The 15,506-nt window shown below is 35.5% G+C and overlaps 1 protein-coding gene across 1 annotated transcript; it reads right to left on the bottom strand.

Annotated features, from left to right (window-relative positions):
- Positions 1-1,723: 1,723 nt before the first annotated feature.
- LOC145591342 (protein transport protein SEC31 homolog B-like) lies at positions 1,724-14,352 on the bottom strand. Its single transcript, XM_081647775.1, has 22 exons — positions 13,779-14,352; positions 12,502-12,556; positions 12,286-12,408; positions 11,509-11,605; positions 11,374-11,410; positions 11,150-11,258; positions 11,007-11,064; positions 10,566-10,663; positions 10,323-10,442; positions 9,116-9,158; positions 8,857-8,978; positions 8,657-8,784; positions 7,986-8,550; positions 7,745-7,837; positions 7,270-7,455; positions 6,956-7,166; positions 5,191-5,303; positions 4,906-5,070; positions 4,084-4,209; positions 3,709-4,000; positions 2,264-2,502; positions 1,724-2,166 (listed from the first exon to the last, which is right to left on the bottom strand). Exons 1-22 carry the CDS (start codon positions 14,093-14,095, stop codon positions 2,074-2,076), a joined length of 3,390 nt encoding a protein of 1,129 aa, XP_081503901.1. The 5' UTR covers positions 14,096-14,352; the 3' UTR covers positions 1,724-2,073.
- Between the last annotated feature and the right edge of the window lie 1,154 nt (positions 14,353-15,506).

Raw genomic sequence — 15,506 nt, forward strand, 5'->3', positions numbered from 1 at the left:
GAATTAAAAGGATCAAAATCCAATATACTTTTACTAAATATTATGTTTATTAATTTCTGTAAAAATTACCCATAAGAGACTATGATTAAGGGACGGAGGGAGTATGTTCATGTAAGTCAAAATCTAAATCAAAATTTTTTTCGAGTCGTTTCGAATCAGGTCAGGTGTGGTTTTAACACCTATTAGTCTCCATAAACCAAAATCGAGAAACCTCAACTACGACACTATATCAGAGTATCCGTAAAGAGAGAGTCTACAATACATGACATACATTAATATGTACTACAAACGATATGTAATGCTATGTACTACTAAATTATATATATATATATTAAAAATTAAAATTTAATTCCAAAAAAAAAATTCAATTCTTTCGCATCCCTTTTCCCCATTGTAGCTGGAAGCAAATTATAATCGAAAGGAACATAATCACTCAATATATATCATTGAAGATTCAATTGAGGTAACTAATTTGATTTTTGTTAATTTTAAATCCCCCTCACTGATCTAAAAGACTAAAACCCTAATTAGTGTTTCTAATATTGAATCAACAATTCACCTTTATTGAGTTGGTGATTAATATTTCAAACATTGAATGAATCATATTTCGTTTAATTATTTTTGTACCAACGAAAATTAAAATTGAATAAATTAATTGGTGTGATTATAGAAATGAAGTGCAGCGGGTTGTATTTCTAATTTTTTTTACTGATCTTATCTCTTCCGATAATCCGATGGAATTTGACGAGGCATTTGTGGCTGCGGAACGGCAGATGACAGATGAGATGAATGTGATTCTTGATCGAGAGGCATGAGCTATCTTCAGAAGGGATCAGAGTTGCTCACTTGCTCTGTTGCTTCTATTAAAAATTGTCAAATACGAAGCGATTATTTACAGCATTGTTGGATTTTTTGCTTTTCAAAAGAAACACCCTTGCTAATTTCTAATTTCTAATTTCTAAAACACCCTTGCTATTGTAGTATTTTCTATTGAATAGCTTATTTGGAATTTGAAAGCTTATTGGCTCAAATGGTAGAGCAATGTACATTTGTACATGGATGTAGGTTCAAGTACTACATAAGATATAATTACAGCACTACGCATAAATTGGTTGGGGCAAAATAAATATTATGATCCTTTAAGCATCCTATCTAGTCAAGATTACTTAATGGCTTAAACTAATAGATCTCATTTTTTGTTTATCATGTTTCCTTAAAAAGAATAGACAAGAAACTTGTATAAATATTCTCTCCATCCCATTATTAAATAATCATTTATCATATTTTGTGAGAATTAAATCTCTCTTTGAATAGTACATGTCACAATAATTAAGACAATTATTGAAACGAGAATAATAATTTATCATAGTTTGGAAAATAAGAGAAGGGAAAAAAGAATCTAAAAAAATGCTAAGGCCTAAGAGCGTTGGTGTTCAAATTAAATAGTACGAGTATGTAAAATATACTTTTTAAATGATAAGCACTATAATTGAAAAAAAAAAAATTGGGTGTTGGAAAAAGAATCGATCATGGTACCTTCAAGTGAAAATTGGAAACACTTAACCAACTTGGCTAGATTTGAGATTTGTTTAAAAATACAAATATTAAATAGTATATTTAATAAATAAAATTAGTGGTACATAGCGGTACATTACTTTAGTGGTACATAGCGCTACATGTCATTTACTGTAGAATTTTCAATCCGTAAAACTCACGTTATAGGTAAAAAGAAAAAGAAAATCAATAATATAATATTTTGATGAAACCTGAAGTCTATGATGCTACAAAAGTGTTTGGAGGTAAATCAATCTGAAAAATGTACTGATGATGTCCTGGACTCCTGGTATCTACCTTTCTACATGCCTCGAGCCAAAAAAAAAAAAAAAAACTAATACACTGCTGAGAAGACAGTCGAAGGGCTTTGTTTAAGACCTATAATATTGAAAAAAGTAACAAAAACTCTCTTATATCCCAACCTAGGAAAAACGAATGCTTGTATACACGGAGGGAAAAATCAGTCCCACAATGTAAACTTTCCAAACAATGACAAGATTCTGATTCCGCTGTTCTAACTCATGATCTCACACTCTGCCTAGTCTTAATCATTCTCTTTAGATTCCCTAGCCATAGGCTGCATTCGTCCCATTCACTTGTAGTAAGGAGTACCTGAACCAAAACAAGAAATGAAACATTATAATGAATCGTAATTGTCACCAGCTTTATATCAGAATAAGTTAAGTTTAGTCAGTTAGCGAGAGGATACCTGGATCTGTAAAGCAGTGCTATAATCACCATTATCTAAAGCCTGGCAGAGTTGAACAAGCTTCTCAGCAGCATTTTGAGATATGTCTCCAGTGTTGAGCTTTGCAAACAAAGCACCCAACTTCCTTGAATTATCTTCGATTTCCCGCTTCTTGGCAGGGACTGCACGAGCACCACCAAGCGCTTCTGATGTCTCATTGAATAACCTTGTCAATGTAGTAATAACAGGCTTCTGGAGTGCTGCAAGAGCAATAAAATAACATATAATTCAGTTATTCAAGAATCAGTTGAGTTAAAACTTATATTCCCTCCGTTTTTTTTGAAGTGCCCCATAGTGATATGATACACATGTCGATGCAAAACTTTGACTAATACGTAGTAATATTTTTAATTACTATTAACTATAAATTATAACAATTGAATATTAAATATCTAATCATTGTCTAATTTCAACAAGTACCCACAAGACTATATTTCCTTTTTCTTATGTATTTTTCACAAACATTGGTCAAAGTATGTTTAGTGAATAGTGTCAAAATCCCCAATGGAGCACTTAAAAAAAAAATTAAAATAAAAAACTATTTCAATTTTGCAGATTACCTACAATGGTGTTAGTGCCTAACTTGGAATGTTTGCTTGATTACTTAATAGCACTTGATACAAGTACATCAACTTTTGTTGCCTCAATTTCATATCTAAGAAAACTTGCCTTGAACAGAGACAAGTCTCAGCTCATTGAAATAAATGTCATCAAATGATGGCATTACAATCCATGAGAGTAACACAGATATACAAGTTTCCATGAGGGATAATAATTGAAACAATCAAATGATGAAGTTATAATCCATGAAAGTATCACATGTGTAAAAGTTTCCAAAAGGAATAATAATTGAAACACTAAAGGTTCATCATCTGCATAAAAAGGTCTCATGCATAGCTGTTTATGAGCCCTATAAAAGTCTATGCAACAATAAAGTTCACATCCTATCCACAACATCTAACTAAGAGTTAGAAGCACTCTTCATAGATTCTATAGAATAAAACGAGAGTGACTACATGAAATGCCTAAATTTCTGGAAAATTTGCACAGTTCAGTAAAACTAAAGGTCTTGTATAAGCTTTACTCTAAAATCATAAACCACTGATGTACTCCTACGGACAACATTAACTATTTTAAACCCCGCATAAAAACACAAAATGTAAATGACATTACAAATAAAAGAACCTTATCCTTTACCCAGCTATGACTTAAATTTGACTTTAGACACCCTTCTAGCCCATTAATTTTCACTCAAACAAATAATGCATCACAAGATTAAGCAACCATTAATCCTTAAAAAAAAATGCAACAAATAGTCAACAAAGGATATAAGTAAAGTTAATGGGATACAGAATTACAAAGGTCGGCCTTAATGCAAATGGACATCTAGTTGAACTTTAAATTACCCGGGACATTTGAAGTATCTACAGTTTGGACTGTTGGTGGTGGAGCTGGAGGTTCAACAGCAGTCTGTGCAGGTGCAGACTGACTAGGACTTGATGATTGTGCCGAACCCATCCCAGGTCTATGAGGGACAGCAGTAGGGCTGTTCACTGGCATAAACCCCCTAGGGTTTGAGGTAGGAGCCACAACCTGAGGCATCCTTGGACCAGGGATACCTCCCATGGGAGGTGGAATAGAAGCCATTGAACCAGGTCCTGTTGGCCCAGATTGATAACTGGAGTTTGTAGAAGATCCCTGCATCATGCTTCAAATGTTACAATAAGACAAATTCAACAAACCCTTCATATGAAAAAGAAACAAGACAGGGATGCACTGACTGGATAAAGCTGAGAACCCAATGTTGGAGGCTGTTGATATTGCTCTGCATTTTTCAAGACTGGGGCATGAGCTGGGAAAAATGGTCTCACAGCAGGTTGAGCACTGACAGGGGGAGGAAAGTTTGGCTAGAATGAAAACAAAAGAAATCCATATTATGACCAGCTCAATGTCTAGCAGCTTTAAGAAAAAATAGATCTACTACCATTCCAATGCCACCATCTCAGCAACACCAGAATTACCAGATAGTGTAGCATGGAGGCCAATTATCTCTAAAATTTTTAAAAATTTATCTGTACAAAACCAGCTGGACAAAAAACAGTGTATAATCACATGAGTATGCAAGTCTATGGTCGTAATAACATAATTCAATTATATTCAAGAACTTAAAAAGAAAATAATCCTCCAACCATATATTTCACAAATATCAAAATTATAACATTTGTTTAAGGCAGGAAAAAGGTATATTGACATTGATAATGTCACTGGAAAATGCCTAGTCCAGAAGTAGACAATGCCTTTAGACTAAATGTGAAAAGAAACAATCATCACTCAAAAACAAATCATACGACTGCAATAGGACTCAACCTGTAAAATGAACCTTTTATATATAACTAACTCCCCCCCCCCCCCCCTCTCTCACCCCAAGGCAACTGGCTAAAATAACGTATATAGCTATCTCAATTCTAGATTTCAGCAAAAGACAGTGATATACTAATGGATAAATAACATGACGAGCTGATAATGAGCATATAACACAAACATCAGAATTCTCAAACCGTGCGCTCTATCAATAACAGGAGTCATGAACCAAAAAAAAAAACCTGAGGAACTTGTGACGATTGAGACGGAACAAATAGAGTGGGTTGTGTTGTTGGCTGATAAGTTGCAGGGGTTGCATGGCTTCTATCCAATTGATAAGGCTGCTGATAGTTCCCACCATAATGACCAGGACCAGCACTAGGCTGGACATGAGCTGAAGCAGTACCCTGTCACATAAGGAAGAGTTAAATAGGAGACAGATAAATTGCTGGTTTGGTTATATCAAGTAAACGCTGGCCTGTGCCATAAGAAGGATATACCAAACATAGGAAAGTGAGGGAAATTACTTGGTAATATTGTTGAGTACTGTCAACACCATAACTGCCAGGATCAGCACCATACACAGCTCCTGAGGACGCTTGTGGATTCTCATAAGTCACAGCCTTTTCTGCTTCTTTCTCTAGAAAAAGAATGATGTGTATCAAAAACGATTCTTAAAAAAAATAAAAATTAAAAAAAAAAAAAAGGAGGCTGGGATATATGAGAGAAAAGGAACATTCAGCATAAAAAAAGTCACTCATTATTTTGTTGCAACTAATACATTCTTCCCCCAACTGATAAATTACAAAATACAAAATACAAAATACAAAAAAAAAAAAAAAAAAAAAAAATTAATAATAATAATAATAATAATAATAACAATAACAATAACAATAACAATAAAAAGAACAAGAACAAGAACAAGAATAACAAGAACAAGAATAACAATAACAATAATAAGAAAAACAATAATAAGAAAAAGAAAAAAAATAACAAGAATAACAATAACAAGAACAACAACAATAACAATAACAATAACAATAACAATAACAATAACAATAACAATAACAATAACAATAACAATAACAATAACAATAACAATAACAATAATAATAATAATAATAAGATAAGATTAAGCATTTAGAGCACATTATACAACATGAACTACTGGCTCCACAGCAACAGAGAATAACTGAAAAACATAACTACACATAGTAAATTCAGTTGCTCCAAGTTTCAGCCATAAGTTACTTTAATGCTGTCTTCAGCCCTGCTCTATATCTTTGTACATTTAGGTTTGTCTTGCTCTCCAACCAGTGCCACCTAGGCCCTCCTGTATATGGTCACTGGCAAACTTGGCTTAAAATAAAAGAGAACAAAATAAGTGAACCAAGACATAATGTATCTCATGTCTCCCTCTTCCATTCTCCTCAAGGTCCATTCCCCATTTTCTAGATAGACAGCAACCAAGAAAGCTTAGTCAGAACTCAGAACCTCCATGCTTCATCAAAAAAACTGGTCAAGCAGACCTGGTCACCCAGGCATGGCAGTCAGTTTGTGGAGTGACACCATCCTACTAAGGAACCAAGCCAGCATAAAGCAGAGACCACTGTCGTCTTATCTAATTATGTCTCTCCAACTCTTCAATTAAGTAACCATGTCACTCCAACATGGATATGGACACTTTGTCACTTGACTTTGGGACAATATGATGGAATAGTTTCACAAAAAAAAGCCAAATTAAACACCTAATGGTGCCCAACACAAATACCCTAGTCCAAGTAACATAGGTCCTATGTCCAAGTCACCTCAAGAGCTGCCTTGTGTTTTGAGTTCTAAATTCCTACATGTGCTGGCCGGGAAACCACCCGCCATGCTTAAGCTGTTTTTAGAAAACCGCCCAGGCACAGCAAAGGGGAGGGCTCAAGCTAAATTGATTGATTTTTGACTGGTTTCAATTTGACTTTCACTTTCACATCACTGAACTTGAAAACATCTACTATACTAGTCGCAACCATTGTTTTAGCATTTGCAATAGCCAATAGGAAGACCCATGGTGGTCAGGGTCATAGATGAATGGAACCACAAACCACTTCCAACAAAATTATCATCATTATGATCTAAACTGCATGTATCTTCCAGAAATATAACATGATTTCTCCCAAAGAGAAACAGCACATCACCCAGAAAAAAGAAGACAGTACTGACAGAAATCAGAGCAACAACTCCAAAGCTGCTGCTGGATACTAACAGAAAATTGGCCAAAATATTTTTTAAAAAATTAATAAATACCTGGTTGTGAAGATAATGCAATGCAGTCTCTCAAGATGACAAGCTCAGGAGATATATCTTCCCCCAAAAGCTTCAAGAACTCAATTGCGGTAGACAATTGCCCTTGACTGGCCAAAATTTCAGCATATTTTTCAACCAGCTTGCACAAGAATGAACTGAATCTCTTTTGTCCAGAGGCTAAGGCAAAAACTATTGTCTTTTCCATTAAATCCTGCAAAATAAAAATATAAAAAGAAAATACGGAAATACTTATCAGTATCACTAAGTGTTCAAGGAAAACCGCTTCAATTGCAAGTAACAAACAAAAAACTTACCTGTAGACGATCAACATATGGCTTTCCCTCAGGCTCTATTGACAGACAATGTGACCATATCTCCACAGTTTTGTCGATGTTTCCAGCACAGATATAACAAAGAGTTGCAGCTAATGTGTTCCCAGCAACAAAGAGTTTTGAGGCTAGTGTGTCACATAGTGTTGTCCACTCCTCACCTTGTGCAAACTGCCACAAACAATTAAGCAACAATGTTCATGTAGCATACTTTACTGAAGTACATATGGTTCACAATTTCCTATGATACCAGCCTAAGTCATACTTCACTCGTTGAAGGAAAATTATTTGCTATAAAAAAGGAAAAAACAATCCTGGGGGCACTACTATATATATTCTTCAAAATACCAGGTACTAAGGCATAGGCCTTATTAGCTTTTTTCATCTTCTTATGCTATCTGAATTCCTATGCAACCCTACATAAAATATACAGCAATATATGGAAGGTCAGGTAGCTTACAGAGCAAATAAGAGCCAATGTCTCCTTCCATGATTTCAAAGGTCTAGTGTTCACAAGGCTCATGAGGTCATGATTTACCATTGCAGAAACAACCTGCCATAACAAACCCCAATATACATTCAGAATTCAGGTATATGAAAAAAAAATTTACACCAAAGATAACTAAAATAAGTATATCATCCATCAATCAGATTCAAAAGATATAACAAGGAAACTGAGCCAAGAATTAATTATAAAACACCTTGAGATAAGGCAAGCGACTAGTCTTCAGGTACTGATCAAGAGTACTTTCCCACAGAGAGACACTGCCAACATGAGCAATCACAAGGGCATCAGCCATTTTGTTTGCAGATATACATAAAGCAACTGCCTCCTTGTAGTCTCCAACTACCAAGGCACGCTGAACTGCATCATCAAATGCTGGATCAGTACTCTCTTCAAGTCCATCAGATTCTGCCTGTTTCGGCTCCTCACTTGCCTCACTTGGTACAACTTCACTAACAAAGTTGTTGCTAGCACTTGATACTGGAGTTTCAGCTTTCGGGCTAGGAAGATTATTAAAAAAGTCTTCCCCGGTGTCAAAAGAGAAAGGAGCAGATTCCTTCTCAGCTACAAAGCCCTCTTTATCTGCACCATTGTCTTCAAGCCCAAGAGCATTGACTTGCTGAGATAAATCATCTTGAACAGTCTCTTTCACGTCCTCTGGCACACTGAAACCTAGATGTGCAAGAAGCTTTGATCGTGCAGATCCATCATCTTCAAACATGACTTTCAAAAAGCCCCAAGTTTCCCTATCATCTTCAGACCTGCATATATGCAAGAGCACGCCCAACCAAAAAAAAATTATATCAGCAACAACACATCCTATTTAATAGAAACATAGATAACTCCATAATTAGCCCGGAAACATACTCAGACTCTTGTGATTTCTTTTCACATAAAGCTCTCAGAGAAGATCTTTCTCCCTTTTGGATGGCAGCTTCAAATTCAGATGAACGACTCACCAAACTATCTTCAGTAACCACGTTATGGACATAAACCTAGATAATAATGATGAAGTCATCAAATGCAATCATACAAATAGAGCAAAAAGGCAGTGGACAAGTCAGTACCTCCGAAGATCCTCCTGATGCACCAGTAGGTGCTGCTTTCGGATGAAATGAAACAAGCTTTCCTCCAAAACCAAAAGAAACACCAACTGGTCGTTTATACCATTTTGGAGCTTTCAAGGGTGCTGCATAAATTTTACAGTAGATTAAATATAAGAATCCAAAATAGATACAAATAAAACCTATAGAACATAATAGGGACACTACGGCTGATCTAATAGCACTACAAGCAAAGGACAGAAGCTTGTTCAAGAGATTATACCAGCACCAAAATCAGTTTCTGAAACCCCGTAACGATTGCAAGCCTATGAACCACAAAAGGAGAGAAATCAATAAAGTACAGGTCAGTCAAGAAAGCAAGAAAAAGGTACAAGACATATGATATGTCCAGCAAGAGAATGCTTTGAAGATAGAAAACCATAAATAGAGAAAACTAAAACACAAAAGAAAGTTACAAAATTATATTAAGTACAACCACACTCGGATGAATTGGTTCAAGAAGCTTTCAGCCACGCAACCCAGGGCAAGATGAGATATGACCTACTGGAACTTCATATTTAATGTTGGCACTTTACTAATTCAAATCAAGTTACACACAGGTTGTCAAGCAACTTCATGACACTAGCAATATTACATCTAATCTACGTCAATATAAGACCGGCTACCGGCTAAACTGACTGAAATGAGGCACTATTTCCATACAATTTTTCCTGGCTTGTGAGGTTCTAAGAGCAACTCCAATAGTTTCATAATAAGCACTTGCTTGCAATACAAATAAAATGTCTAGCTACGTGCTTGCCATTGGAGAAAAAACAAATGAGCAACACGAAAGCTATTGTAGCCCAAACAAGCTATGTTGCTTGATTAGAAAAGAGACCAGTAAACTCCGCTCACATTGTAACATGTGAACAACTTTTAATTTGTTTATATTTTATTTTTTGCAAGCTACAAGGCCCTTGTAGCTCACCATTTGAACACTTGTGGCCAAAAAGTGTTGTAGCTTAAAAATTGATGTGGCGAAGCAAGCTACAAGGCCCCTGTAGCTTACCATTGGAGATGCTCTAAGGTCAGGATTGCAATTTTAAAACTTTAACCAGCTACAGAGTAAAAAATCACTCTGTTCAAAAATGAAGACATTTAACCACTCTTACATGTATTAACTTGGTAAAATTTAATTAAATAGCATTGGTACATAATAACAATGCACTGATATTTGATAATCATATCATAAACTGACATTAATATTGCATCACTATTGTAAAAATGAATAGTGTTTTGATACCTAGAAACAAAAAGCTAAAGCACCTTAATATCTAAAAATGGACGGATTAAATATAAACCTTTTTATATATCTACAACTCTACAAGTGATTTGTTACTACAGCCAGATCTCATATTTCTAGTCTTCTGCTAAACAAGGTCAAATACTTCAAAGCAGGGAGATCCACAGAACAAGCTATAAGCACATACCTCAATATTGTACAAGCCAATTTTTCCATCAAACGAAGACGCTGATATGACCCCTGGTATCTTTGGGTACCAGTGTACATCAAAATTCCAGTTAGTGCTAGCAGGCAATTCACTGACTATCTGCAATAGTTTAAGACAGGAACACCACAAGGCATAAGAAACTGACATCAGCTGAAAACACCAGATTATACAAGAGAATGGTGCATGTCCGGAAAAAAAAAAAGAAAAAAAAAAAGGTCAAACCTCTCCAGTAACAGTATCCCAACAAATTGTACGGTTATCCTTGGCACATGTAAGCAAGTAGGTGCTGTCGCTGGGGGACCATGCCATTGAAATTACACCTATTTCATTGGAAAAGAACAGAGTAGATATAAGCATAATAACCAACATATCTTTACAGATTTTCTAAAAGCTGCAAGCAAACAATGCAGGAAGCAGGAATAGATGGACTTTTTAATTCTCAGCACAAAAATAGTTATATTCAATGAGGACTCATATTCAACATATCTCTAAAAGTGGCATTGCCGAATTGAACAACAGCTTTAAATTACATGAAAAGTGTAGATAAAATGGCATCAATAACCACCCTATCCTACAACTATGCACACCCTGCCCCTAATGCAATATAAAGAAATAACAGCTGTGGAGCACTATAAACACAGTAGTACAAAACCAGATGGTTACCTTTTGTGTGCCCTACAAACTCTCTCACAGGTGACATAGTATTCCTCATATCCCAAAGCTGCAGCAAAACCGCATTATATCATGAAACATGAATTTCAAAACAAATTCATATATTACAAATTTACAATGTAAAAAGGCATTACCTTAAGAGAAGGTGAGCTATCATCATCTGACGCAACAACAAGCTGAGTTGCTATTTCAGGATGCCACTGCAAAACAGAGGAGCGCCTTCGGTTTGAATCTGAATAAAAACTGTCATATGGCAAAGCACACCATTAATCAGTCGTAAAACTATATTTTTTATAAAAAAAAAAAAAAAATCTATCAAGGAGAGGCAGTAGAAATAACATATGAGTGTATTACTGACCTGATAACTGACTTCTGCTTCCTCAAGTCCCAAATAACTAGAAAAAATAGCAACATTCAGATGAACATTTGTAGAAAGTGAGCAGCACCCAAATGCTTGAAGGCCAAGAAAACAATGCATTAAATTCCTACTTACCAGTTAGCCCATTGTATGAAGTAGAAGCCAGGATAATTGGCACCTTGACATTCCAAGATAAGTAAGATATTTCATTTTGCGAAGCTGAACTAGTACCCTGCACAAACATTTGTCATAAACATGTAGTGATGTAACATATGAAGCAGTTGCATGGAAATTTGCAAACAAAACACACTATTTCACCCTGCTACTATCTCTCTGTCCTAATTTCCTTTCCCTCACTTAATAGAAGGTTTGCCTCTTGATTGGCGGAATCTTAATGGATGGTTAAAGTATAATATTAATTAGGTACACATTGTTACTTATCTGTCAGGTGTTCATAATAACCCTGCTTCAAATAGAGATAGTTATCAACAGGAGAAACAGTTTGACTGCCAGGGCAGGGGTAGAGAAGACATGTCAAGAAGGTGAAAATAAAAAGGCTTAAATGAGATATTTCTTAATATAAATAATAAATAAATAAATAAACAAAACAAACTATCAACCATACTGGAGATACATGGACCAAGAATGAAATACAAACTTGAAACATCAACCGCTTTATTGCTGATCCAATAAATTTTTTAAGCAGGTAGACATAATCATATGAAACATAGCAAATGATGTCATGATCCACAGCAATGAATCAAATAATATGTTTTGGTAATGTGACTTAACACAGCATAAACAAACTTGATCATTTTAGTTCCACTAAAGGTCATTTGCCTCTTACAAGAAGCTATGACATAGAAAGCTTAAAGTCTGAACTCATTGGAAAAGCCAAAAGGAGGATCATACCTTAAGAGGAGGGGGGTGTCGAGGCTCATTTGGTGATGCCAAATCCCATATGCAAATTTCGCCATCATCGCCTCCAGAAGCAAGCAGGTTTGGCTGAAGCGCACTAAATTCCAAACCACGAACCTACAATAATTAAAAGAAAAATGTCAGTGGTGACAAGGCAAAAGCTACCTGCTGAAATAAATAGTATATGAGAAATCAAGATATAAGACTTACAGGCCCTGTATGCTGCGTCAACTGTCCAACAACTGCATTACCACTTGCTTCAGAGCTAAAGGGATAAAAAAAAATCCAAGGAGAAAAGAAACGAAACAACAGATGAGTAAGCATCGTGCTACAAGCAACCAAAGATCTACACAACATATAGTCATATAGTTTACAACCTGGAATCAAGTGAAGGAAAATCTCATCATATCAAACACATAGCTCAAGAGCATGCAATGCAGCATCTAACAGGTTGGCCAAAGAACAGCACTAAAGGAAAAGGATACCTATTGATGGTAAAATACCAAGATTTAACACCCAGCTAGATCAGATCAGCATTTTGAATACCCAGAAGACAATGATCGAGATGGCACATATAGCTCACACTAACCGGATATATTATTGTTAATAAAATACCAGACTGCCTTAATTTTACCCAATTCGCTCCCCGCCCTCGCGAATCTCATCTAAGTTCAGACCTACCACGGACTATGTTCCAAATTTGTACCAAACAAAATATACCAACTAGTTAATCCCTATACAGAAATGCTATAGAAAAGACTTATTTCACCCTAACAAAGATTCTTAATGGTAGGAAAATTTACAAGTCAGCTATAAAGTCTTTCCATGTTACATAAATCACAGACTCAAAGTCACATAAAGAAATGTGAATAAAACTTCTCAAACAACAAACATAAATTTCCTGATGCATTTTGCGGTGTGGAGTTAAGGAAAAACAGTGTTCAGGTCAAACTCCCTAAGTATAAACCTATGTTACAATCAAGATGCATATACATCATAAATCCAATTTCCCATCATCAAGTCACTTCTAGCCAGCCTTTTGAATGATAAACTGGTGTCAATGCACATCGCCAGACATAATAAACAACCCAACACCTCTAGATAGATAATCCCATCATTAAAATACACAGATCCACAGCAGGCCCAAAACTCCTGTCATACCTACAACTTGAGGAACCACTCATACATTTCATCTACGCAAGAGAAATCAATGCGTTTTCTGAAATAATTAGCAATTATTTAACAATTATTTTGTAACCAAATTTTCAGAATTACAAAATAATAGTTTTCACATCCACAAGAAACTAGCAAACAATTTAATCACATTGGGCTATATTTAACAATCCAATTTTTCACAAACAAAAATAATAAGCAAGAATCTCAATCACATTGAGATAACTAAACAATTCAATCATCCCAATTCAGAAACTCCACAATTCACACCAAAAAACTCAAAACAAATGACGATCAAACAAAGATTCATATACCTAATCAAAGGAAGAGGATTCCAAAGACCAATAGTCCCATCAATAAGACCACCAGCAATCAGACCCATAGAATACTCTTCAGAATTAGATCCATTTTTCCCCCAAGAAAGGCGATTAAACCTCTCGGAGCTAGGAGATTGCGCAACCATAGGAATATCATGATCATCAGAGTTGAAATCGAGCTTGAAAATCTCGAGGTTAGAGGAGGTGCTAAAAGACAGATCGACAGCACCCGCCATTGTTCCGGCAGCAAAGTACGGCGAATCCGGCGACATCGCCACCGATGCCGATCTATTGACGCTCTTAATGCACGCCATTGTCGATCGATTAGCGCAAAAAAGAGTGAGATATTGGGGGTAGGGTTAGGGTTTATGGGTAAAGAAATCAATCAAATTGGGGGAAATTTAGAAGAGTGGGAAGAAATAGAGAAAGAGATTTAGATCGGGAGGAGGAGAGGAGAAGAAGAGAGAAGATGTTTGTGTTTATGGAGAAAGAGAGTGGATTGTTATTAGTGTGTGTATTTTTCTTTGAGTTTGCATTTTTCAGGGTTTTTTTTTTTTTTTTTTTTTTTTAATTTTTCATTTTTAGATTTGGGACTTTTGACAATGGTTGTTTACAAATGAGGGGATTTGGGTGACGACATTGGGCGAATTGTGAGGAAGAGTTATTGTCACTCGTACTCAAGAATGCTACTACGTACAACAAATACTTGGTATGTTATTTTAGTAAAAATAAATAAATTTTGCTATTTATTGCTAAATATTTTTTAGGGTACATTTAATTAGTTTGTTTTGTGTGCAATTGCTATTTATTTCAAAATTTCTTTAACTAGTGTGTTTTGCGTGCGGTTAGCTATATCATATGGCCGCTTGTGAAATAACAAAGTAACTCCAATAATAGTGATTGAAAAACCCTGTCAAATTGACTGAGCTTATAACTCTGGTCGAGTAACCCCTATAATATTGACGAAATAACTTATGTAACGCTGACGAAGTAACCCATGTAACACTGATCGAGTAAACTCCTATAAAACTAACAAGTAACCCATGTGTGGTTAGTCGTACCGTGTGGCCAGCCAAGTATAAGAATTTATGATCTTTAATTTTGTAGATTTCATTTGATTATATCTTTTCTTGTACATCAGATGTAAAAAATAAAGTCAAGATTTAGGGGTTGTTTGGCCATCGGCGATTGACTTTTGGTTGTTTGCTTGACTTGTTTGACTAGCTGGAAGTATTAGTTGTATGGATTGGCTTTTTAAGTTAGTTGTTTAAGCCGGCTATTTACAAAAGTATTTGGTAAAATTATTAATGGTTGTTAGCTGTTTATTAGTGATAAAGTGGGCCAACAAGCCAAAAGCCGATAGAAAAAGCTACTCCTATTAGCTTTTGGTTTTTGGCGAAAAAAAAAGCCAGCTTAAAAGCAAACAAAAACAAAAAAAACCAACCACCAAACATATTTTTTGGCTGTTGACCAAACTAAAAAGCCAAAGGCTAGGTAAAAAGCCAATTGCCAAACTCCCATTAGCCAAGGCAATACACCAAATTAGATTAAAAAACTTCGAACTAAACTAGAATCAATATCAAACTATTCATGTCAACTCTTGAGAATATAGTAAGAGGGTGAGTGAATCCTCCAAAGTCACCAAGGTGAGTTTCCCATTTGATCTCATGTCTTTAAAGAATAGGAGAAAGGCTAGAGTTAATATATGAGATTCCACACCTATAC

This window comes from Chenopodium album, chromosome 18, assembly GCF_948465745.1.
Source record: "Chenopodium album chromosome 18, dcCheAlbu1.1, whole genome shotgun sequence".
Classification (NCBI taxonomy): domain Eukaryota; kingdom Viridiplantae; phylum Streptophyta; class Magnoliopsida; order Caryophyllales; family Amaranthaceae; genus Chenopodium; species Chenopodium album.